This window comes from Sceloporus occidentalis, unplaced genomic scaffold, assembly GCF_023333645.1.
Source record: "Sceloporus occidentalis isolate IW3139 unplaced genomic scaffold, rSceOcc1.0.p SCAF_160, whole genome shotgun sequence".
NCBI classification, from domain to species: domain Eukaryota; kingdom Metazoa; phylum Chordata; class Lepidosauria; order Squamata; family Phrynosomatidae; genus Sceloporus; species Sceloporus occidentalis.
This window is the reverse complement of record NW_028317140.1, coordinates 297646-307940: the sequence shown is the minus strand read 5'-3', so window position 1 is coordinate 307940 and position 10295 is coordinate 297646. Positions and strand designations below refer to the sequence as shown.

The 10295-nt window shown below is 41.5% G+C and overlaps 1 protein-coding gene across 1 annotated transcript; it reads right to left on the bottom strand.

Moving 5' to 3' along the window:
• Nucleotides 1–785: 785 nt before the first annotated feature.
• Nucleotides 786–1697, bottom strand: LOC149279802 (transmembrane protein 171-like). The gene has a single exon (XM_089500795.1). It carries the CDS (start codon nt 1695–1697, stop codon nt 786–788), a length of 912 nt encoding a protein of 303 aa, XP_089356921.1.
• Nucleotides 1698–10295: the final 8598 nt, after the last annotated feature.

The following is a 10295-nucleotide window of genomic DNA, read 5'->3' as shown; positions in this document are numbered from 1 at the left end:
TTCAACAAGATAAAAAGACAGATATTGGTGGTGCAACGACAGAAGTAAATATGAACGTAACTAACCCTCACCCCAATGGGTTATATAGAATAAATGGCATTAAAAAAAATAATAATAATAATAATTAATAATAATATAATAAATATAATAATAGTGCACTCTGTATGATAAAAGCAACATTTTAAAAAATAAATTATAAAAAACATTCTGATGAGTCAGACAAAGACTGACTCAAATCATCAGCGCCTGGTGTGATTAGGGATCACGCACCCAACTGTATTTGAATGGAAATATCTTGCCTAGAGCCGGTAACCTGGCTCCAGGGATAAAGAACACGGTGCTGACTTAGGGCAGGACTCCCCCTTTAAGGTGATGGACAGCAGAGTGGATCCAGCAGAGTGTATGGCGTATATGTATATAAACACATTGATCTCACATGTAAGAGATTTATGTTATAGATTCCATACGATAATGTGACCTCGTACACGCGGTATATCCAACACACACACAAACGCACACAGATACTGTTTGAGGGGCAACCATGAAAAGATGTCATTTTATTTATCCGTTATTTAAGGTGGAAGTCTCACGGGGGGGAAAAAAACATTTCAACAGGCGTCATGTACGGTGCCGGCACTGACCAAAAACCCGGTCTGATTTCAGTCCTTTATCTGCAGACCTGGATATTGTCAGATGTGATGTTTTGGGTGACGCTTCCGGCTCAAACTCTGTACTGAGTCGAAATGTTAGAAAAAAAAACCCCCAATAGTTCAGTCTTTCAACGTTTAGGGTCCTGGTGCGAGCTCATAGTCACTCGACTCCGATGATTGGGAAAACGAGTAATACGATGATGATGATGATGAGCTCTCTTCAGGATCCGGCTGAGAAGGGCATATGTCCTCATATCTTGGAGGTGGCTCCGAAGGGATAGGCTCGTTGATGTATTCTATTCTCGGCCCCCATCGCCATGGAACGGTGTGTATGTCTTCCCCGTCGCTTCCGCCGGAATCACGGTCGCCCCTTTCAAACAGGACGCTGTCGTAGGAAGGAGGGTCCCTGCTCATTGGCCAATCATCTCCTCCTGCAAAAGGTGGAGGTGGGGCTGACGGGACCGTGAAGACTTCGTCACCCACACTTACAGGAAGCGGCTGATATCTGCAGGCTTCTGGGTCCTCCTCAGAGTCGCCGTCCCGACGGTTTTTACTCAGACAGATAGCCAGGCAGTAACACAAGACGATTAGTATGATTACGATTGTCTGCAGTAAGGGAGTTTCACAGACTTTAGGGGGTTTGTCTGTGTTGGATACCGGCTTGCAGGCTGGAAACACAAGTCCTGGGATACTAATCAGTACCCCGCAAGCCAGTAACAGCATCCCGAGTATTACGAACTGCACAAACTGCCGGCTTTTCCCGCAGAGGAGGCTGCTATCTGGATCCGTCGGGTCTCCTTCTAATTCCCTCCTTCTCCTCTCTCGTTGGGCAGTAAACTCTGCCATCATTAAATATGCCAGCCCTATCCCGGCAAGTACCGGGCCCGTCGCCTTGTAGGTGATACAGCTGTCGGACTGGCATGTCGCGAACCCATAGACAGAAAGTAGAGATCCGCCGCATAAGAGCGCCCAGCCAAACACAAACAGCGTGAATGTTATTCTGCTGCTTGTGCCAGGGCTAGGAGTGCCGGAGCAAGTGCGCTCCATGACGGCTGAAACGTGTACCTGTCGGGGGTCAGTCAAAGATGTTCAGGTGCAGAGACTCGCACCTATGTGCCGGCTATTGCGTGCACACGAATGAAGGCCTTTTAATCTCTGCCTATTTTGTCTTTTTAAAGTCAATTGAAAGCTCAGTTTCGCTCCCTGTCGTGGACAGGTAACTGTTATGCTCAGTACTGCTACTGCTCACAATCTGAAACAACCAGAGTGTCTGGATGCGCTTTTACAGAACATCACAGCATTGTGATGTCACAGCACTATGACATCACAGTCAGGGCAGGCTGTACCACAGTGCAAAGGCCATGGGGGTGTTCTGTCCTGCTTCCAAATACCAATACAGCTGCCGCTTTCACAAATGACAGTGTTTTATTCCACAACCCCGCCTCCTAACACGAAGTGGTTTCTTCCAAAGAGACTTTCTGCAGTCATAAGAAGTAAGGGCTTCTTTTGACGTTGCGCATGCTTCATAGAAATACTTGTGACTTGTTAATAGATGACAATGTTGAGGATATTTGGACAGAAGAATAAACACTGTTTAACGTAATAAAAGACAATTAACCCTTTAAGCACCAGACTGGTTTTTTTTGTTACCTTTCGTGACCGAGGATGTTTTGACACTTTGGCGGAGCTCGTGTTTAGCTGTAATTCTCTTCATTTAGTGAACCCATGCAAGTTTCATATATATCATATTTTTTTTCAGGACAATTGTCATCTAATTTTAAAAAAATTGATGAAAATTGAAAAAAGACCTTTTTTTTCAAGCATCAATGTCATATGTTACAGCCTATGCCCCGGAGTATGCGGGCTGTATCCACTAAATGACTGTGGCTGCCTTATCCATACAGGTACATGGACAGGCTGCCTGCGGGAGACGGAAGCCGCAAGGGCGCCCCCTCCCACCCCCTGTAAGTTATTCAGTCACGTGTCTTTCGATGGAAAGTGAGTTAATGCAGCCAGTTAATGCAGTTCATAGGTATCCCATCCCCGCCATTGCGATAACATATAATATATAACGTGTATCCCTTCCGCTGGGGCTTCTATGATGGAGCTCTGGAAGGTAACGTCACGCTGGCGCTCCACCATAAAAGCCCCGGCGGAAGTACCGGCAGCAGCGGAGGTTGTCGCGCAGACGTCCACCGACTGCCAGAGAGGAGCATCCCCACGCACCACTACAGGGGACCTGGATATTCCTTTTTGGCAGCCGTTGGGCGTCTGGGGACATCCTCTGCTGCTGCCGGAACTTCCACTGGGGCTTCTATGATCGTCACATGACCTTCCGGTGCTCGGCCATAGAAGCTCCAGTGAAAGTGCCGTCCACCAGCAGAGGTTTATCTACATGCATCGCAAAAACGTTCACCCACTAGACACTCCCTAGTGGGAGCACGGGGGGCAAATCTGGGGGGGCTCAGAGTGGCATACCACATACCTTCCGGCTGTATTCTCTTTAATTGTCGGAATGTTGTAAATGTTGCACACGTCATGCCTCCGACGCTCTTGTATTATCAGGCAGAACGTTCTAGAAGGGTCTCATGGAGACTCGCTGACCACGAGGTGGGGCACCTGCTGACCCCCGTCCTCCATCTCCGGGAGAAGTTGCACCCCCAGCGGTGTATTCTCTTACCTAGGTTGAGTTGGCCACGGGTAGCAGTTCCAGGGAGCGTCAGCCCCTCTTCCACAGAACTGGGGGCCAGATCACCCTATAAGCCGATCAGGCTGCCCAGGGGACCACTTCTCGTTGGGCCAGATCGGGAGATCAGATAACTCCCTGGGAAGCAGTAGATTTGTGCAAATGGACCAAAAACAATTTGGACAATTTTTTCATTTAGTTTTCTGGCAACGAATTTCGGTTCGGACGGCACCCAGAGGGCGGAGCCACGGGGACAACCTCCCCCTCCCCCATTACTCCAACCATTTCTCCGTTTGCAGAAGCGCTCGGTGAGGCCTGGTGATGAAGCTGATAACCAGGAAGAGGCGGACAAAGAAAGAAGACAGGGACATAGAAGCATCGGCTGAGAAAGTAGGAAGGTATTGACAGAGAGAGAGAGAGTGTGAGAGAGAGAATGAATGAGCGTGAGAGCATGAATGAGTGTGAGAGAGAGCATGAGTGAGCGAGATTGAGGGTGAAAGCACATGAATGAGTGTAAGAGAGTGAGTGTGTGAAAGCGTGAGTGAAAGTAAAAACACTACGAAATGCAAACAAAAATTCTGAGCTCTCTGCTTTGTTTTTGTTTGTTTCGTTGGGGGTCCCTCTTCGTTTTTGGACATTCATACGAATTAATGAAATCGTAAAATTTTGTTAAAATTAAAATTTGTACAAATTTCGAATTTAATTGTAAGGAGTAAGTGGTAGTGAGTAGCAGCGCCCAGCCCTGATCTGTCTCCGGCTCCCCCTAGTGGCCATGAATTTACAAACAACAAAAAATGATCTATTAAAACATCATTTATTCATCGATAAACAATTATTCCAAATTTATACATTCGAGAAAAAGGAACAGAACACGTTATTAATGAAACCGCCTTCATAAAAACTCCCAGGAGCAGGGCCAATCAACCAGTCACCAAGCAACGTAAGTTAATTAGGTTTCCTTTACTGAGAGGGTGGTAGGTTTACTAAGTGGAACAGCCTCCTAGCAGAAGTGGTAGAGGGAAATACAGTGAGGGAATGTAAACATGGATGAAGCCTCCATCACTGGGACCACCGGAGAAGCCTGACTGCCGGCCTCCTCCCTATTGACTATAGGCCCTGGGTTTGTAAAGGCTTCTGTGGCTACCCCCAGCAGTATCATCTCATCACTGGCTGAGGGGATTATCTCCAGCAGACAGCCAGGATCTGCAACCAGGGAGTGACTGCCATTGTTTCAGTTTAATGTTGTATAAATCAGTCTCCCCCCCATTGTATTGTTAATCCCGTTACTGCCCCTGTTGTCTCTGGGAGGCAGATTAAGGGGGCGGTTTGTGTCCCAATATCTTGTTTTATGTTAATGTGTGTTTTGCTGGATATATCCAGCCCTGTGTGTCCAAAATAAATCAGTCTTCGTTTGGTTTTACCCGACACTGAGTCTCGGCGAGTGACCGGGGAACCGGGTGAAGTGTGTTGTCCCAGGCTAAGGGAGCACAAGACAGCGGAGGTAGTCGGTCGGACTAGCCAGCTCCGTGACACTATGTATATATGTTACTCTGTTACTGTGTATGTACTGAATGTTACTCTGTTACTATGTATATAGGTTACTCTGTTACTCTGTACACATATTACTGTTACTATGTATATATGTTACTCTGTATATACTGTATGTTACTCTAATACTCTGTATATATGTTACTCTATTACCATTTATATACCTTGCTCTGTTACTATGTATATATGTTACTCTGTTACTATGTATATACTGTATGTTACTCTGTTACTATGTATTTATGTTACTCTGATACTATGTATATACTGTATGTTACTCTGTTACGCTCTCTATATATATGTTACTCTTACTATGTATACACTGTATGTTACTCTTTTACTCTCTCTCTATATATATATATATGTTACTCTGATACTATGTATATACGTTACTCTGTTACTATGTATTAGGGCTGCAACTAACGATTATTTTAATAATCGATTAGTTGGCCGATTATTTTTTCGATTAATTGATTAATCGGATAAAAAAATTCATTTTTTTTCAATTTAAAATAATGTAATAAAAAACGTACAATTTACACTTTCATCTCTTTATTGCAATGGCCTCTCGCTATTCACCTTCTTATTTTACTGACATAATAATAAAAGCTACAAGAACCCAAACACAGTGTTTCTCAAACTAAGTTTTAATACAAAGTTATTAGTAAATATTAATTCATATGTTAACTATTTTTCATATTTAATAAAAACTATGAGAAAAAAACCTTGTTTACATTTTTTTTTATTTACCAAACTGCCCCCGGTTATGCACATCTGACCCCCAGCTTGCCACTCTGCCCCCATATATGCCTTATAGCTCTTATATGCCAGAGATTCCACTGTGCCCCTGATATGCCACTGTGCCCCCGATATGCCTTATACTCCTTATATGCCAGTGATATGCAACTGAGCCCCCTGATATACCTTTTACCCCCAGATATGTCTAATATCGATATGCCTTATACCCCCTATATGCCACTGAGCCCCCTGATATACCTTTTACCCCCAGATATGTTTTATGCCCCCCTGATATGCTTAATATCAATATGCTTTATACCCCCTATATGCCCTGAAATTCATAATACCCCCCATACACCACTATAACTCACCCATACACCACTCTGCCTCCTCCCCCTCCCATACACCACTCTAGCTCCTCCCCCCTCCCATACACCACTCTGGCTCCTCCCCCCTCCCATACACCACTCTGGCTCCTCCCCCCTCCCATACACCACTCTGGCTCTTCCCCCCTCCCATACTCCACTCTGCCTCCTCCCCCTCCCATACATCACTTTGCCTCCTCCCACCTCCCATACTCCACTCTGCCTCTTCCCCCCTCCCATACTCCACTCTGTCTCCTCCCCCCTCCCATACTCCACTCTGTCTCCTCCCCCCTCCCATACACCACTCTGGCTCCTTCCCCTCCCATACTCCACTCTGCCTCCTCCCCTCTCCCATGCTCCACTCTGCCTCCTGTCAGCAACGGAGGTTCACAAGACACCAGGGAGCCGGGTAGAGAGGCAGAGTGGCGTATGGGAGGGGGAGGAGTCAGAGTGGTGTATGGGAGGGTGGCTCCCATACACCCCTCTGACTCCTCCCCCCTCCCATACACCGATCTGCCTCTCTACCCGGCTCTGTTACTGACAGGCACTTTCACTGCAGCTTCATAGAAGCCTCAGCCTAAGTGAAGGGCAGTAACGGAGGCTGTCTGTGCGATGCAGACCCCCACCAGCTGACAGAGAGGATGATTCTCTGTCAGCCGGTGGGGGTCTGCACGATGCGAACAGACAGCCTCCGTTACTCACCTTCACTTACGCTGAGGCTGATCTGGATTCTAGTGTTATAATCCGATCTCTGTTTGAGGTCGGATTATATAAGGAGAGGAGTTTTTCAGAGCATTTGCTCTTAAAAAACCTCTTTTTATAATAGATAAAAATCGATTCGATTAATCGATAATGAAAATCGTTGACAACGATTTTCATTATCGATTATTATCGATTTTATCTATTAGTTGTTTCAGCCCTACTATGTATATACTGTATGTTACTCTTTTACTCTCTCTCTCTATATATATATATATGTTACTCTGATACTATGTATATACTGTATGTTACACTAATACTCTGTATAAAAATTACTCTGTTCCTCTGTATATACATTAGTCTGTTACTATGCATATACTGTATGTTCCTCTGTATATATGTTACTCTGTATATACTGTATGTCACTCTGTTACTCTATATAAATATGTTACTCTGTTACTATGTATATACTGTATGTTACCCTGTTCCTCTGTATATATATATGTTACCCTGTTCCTCTGTATATATATATGTTACTCTGTATATATGTTACTATGTATATACTGTATGTTACTATGTATATACTGTATGTTACCCTGTTCCTCTGTATAAATGTCACTCTGATACTATGTATATATGTTACTCTGTTACTATGTATGTACTGTATGGTACTCTGTTACTATGTATATACGTTACTCTGTTACTATGCATATACTGTATGTTACTCTGTATATATATTACTCTGTTACTATGATATAGATTGTCCCATCGTTGCGTTATTCGCGCAGTGGCTTGGACCCGCGGTAAAGGCATAAACGGCAGAGTAACCAAGGCTCCGGGAATCGCCCGCGGTTCTCTTCGGTGTCAGTAATAGTTTGTGTTGCGGCTCCTGTCGCTCGGGGTAAATTTGCCCGTTTGGCGGAAGGAATCTTGGGTCAAAAATTCCTGCCGGACATGATGAGGTCTCCGTATCCCTGTTGGTGGGAGAAGCCGTAGCCGGATCGGCGGGAGCTGGTGCGCCGGATCTTGGCCCTGTGGGGAGGAGGACGCGGGGGCCGCTTCTTGGCCTCTCTGATTTTACTCTGCACCTGCGCATCGACACAAAAATATATATATTTTATATATAAATTACATAAAAACAACCTAAAAAACAGTCGTCACAAAAATTATAAAATTACATTAAAAAAAATACATTTCAAACACAAGGCAAGTAAAGTTCAATACAGATAAACGTAAAGTTAGGCATTATGGGAAAAACATATCGTTTAAATGGTATCTCCCTGAGAAAAAGTACAAGGGAGAAGGATCTACGAATAATTGTAGACAACAGACTCAGCGACGGTGCACAATGCCAGTCAGCAGCTGCAAAGGCCAATAAGATAATAGCATGTATAAAACGGGTTGTTACTCTGTTACTATGTATATATGTTACTCTGTTACTATGTATATAATGTATGTTACTCTGATACTATGTATATATGTTACTCTGATACTATGTATATATGTTACCCTGATACTATGTATATACTGTATGTTACTCTCTATATATGTTACTCTGTTACTATGTATATATGTTACTCTGTTACTATGTATATAATGTATGTTACTCTGTTACTATGTATATATGTTACTCTGTTACTATGTATATAATGTATGTTACTCTGTTACTATGTATATCTGTTATCCTGATTCTATGTATATATGTTACTCTGTTACTATGTATATAATGTATGTTACTCTGTTTCTATGTATATATGTTACTTTGTTATTAAGTATATACTGTATGTTACTCTATTACTCTCTCTATATATATATGTTACTCTGTTACTATGTATATAATGTATGTTACTCTGTTACTATGTATATATGTTACTCTGATACTATGTGTGACAGAATGAGCTGTCATACAGGGGCCCAAGGTACTCAGAGATGGCTCCAGCCTGGCTGCCAAACAGGCAGGAACTCCATTGTTTAATTAATCCCATCAATAGGATTGCTGACTGGGGATTAAAGGTTGGGTGGAATACATGTATCTGTTAATTTATGTTAATGAAGTTCTGTGGCTATATGAGTCTATGTTTTACATCAATAAACTGTTCATTCCTGCAGTACTCAGTTCAAAGTAGTTGTGTCTACTTATTGGGTACACATAGCAGGGTTCCAAGGTGCGCATGCTGGCTGGTGCTGGAAGTGATTCCGGGGACAAGAGGAGGATACATGTGGGTGATCTTTGGGAGTTACTACAGCTCTCTTGGTGAACCCGTTACACTATGTATATATGTTACTCTGATACTATGTATATGCTGTATGTTACTCTGTATATATGTTATCCTGATTCTATGTATATATGTTACTCTGTTACTATGTATATAATGTATGTTACTCTGTTTCTATGTATATATGTTACTTTCTTACTAAGTATATACTGTATGTTACTCTATTACTCTCTCTATATATGTTACTCTGTTACTATGTATATATGTTACTCTGTATATACTGTGTTACTCTAATACTCTGTATATATGTTACTCTATTACCATTTATATACGTTACTCTGTCACTATGTATATGTCACTCTGTTACTATGTATATACTGTATGTTACTGTTACTATGTATATAATGTATGTTACTCTGATACTATGTATATGTTACTCTGTTACTATGTATATACTGTATGTTACTCTGTTACTCTCTATATATATGTTACTCTGTTACTATGTATATATGTTACTCTTTTACTATGTATATACGGTATGTTACTCTTTTACTCTCTCTCTATATATATATGTTACTCTGATACTATGTGTATATATCTTACTCTGTTACTATGTATATACTGTATGTTAGTCTGTTACTCTGTATATACATTACTCTGTTCCTCTGTATATACTGTATGTTACTCTGTATATACTGTATGTTATTCTGTATATACTGTATGTTACTCTAATACTCTGTATATATGTTACTCTGTTACTATGTACATATGTTATTCTGTTACTCTGTATATACTGTATGTTACTCTGTTACTATGTATATATGTTACTCTGATACTATGTATATATGTTACTCTTTTACTATGTATATATTGTATGTTACTCTTTTACTCTCTCTATATATATATGTTACTCTGATACTATGTATATGTGTTACTCTGTTACTATGTATATACTGTATGTTACACTAATACTCTGTATGAACATTACTCTGTTACTATGTATATACGTTACTCTGTTACTATGTATATACTGTATGTTAGTCTGTTACTATGTATATACTGTATGTTATTCTAATACTCTGTATATACATTACTCTGTTCCTCTATATATACATGAGTCTGTTACTATGCATATACTGTATGTTCCTCTGTATATATGTTACTCTGTTAATATGCATATACTGTATGTTACTCTGTATATATGTTACTCTGTTACTATGTATATACTGTATGTTACTATCTATATATGTTACTCTGATACTATGTATATATGTTACTCTGTTACTATGTATATACTGTATTTCACCCTGTTCCTCTGTATATATGTCACTCTGATACTATGTATATATTTGACTCTGATACTATGTATATACTGTGTGTTACTCTGTTACACTCT

Coding starts and splice junctions, on each gene's coding strand:
- LOC149279802 (XM_089500795.1), bottom strand. CDS start 1,697: ATGGAGCGCACTTGCTCCGGCACTCCTAGCCCTGGCACAAGCAGCAGA.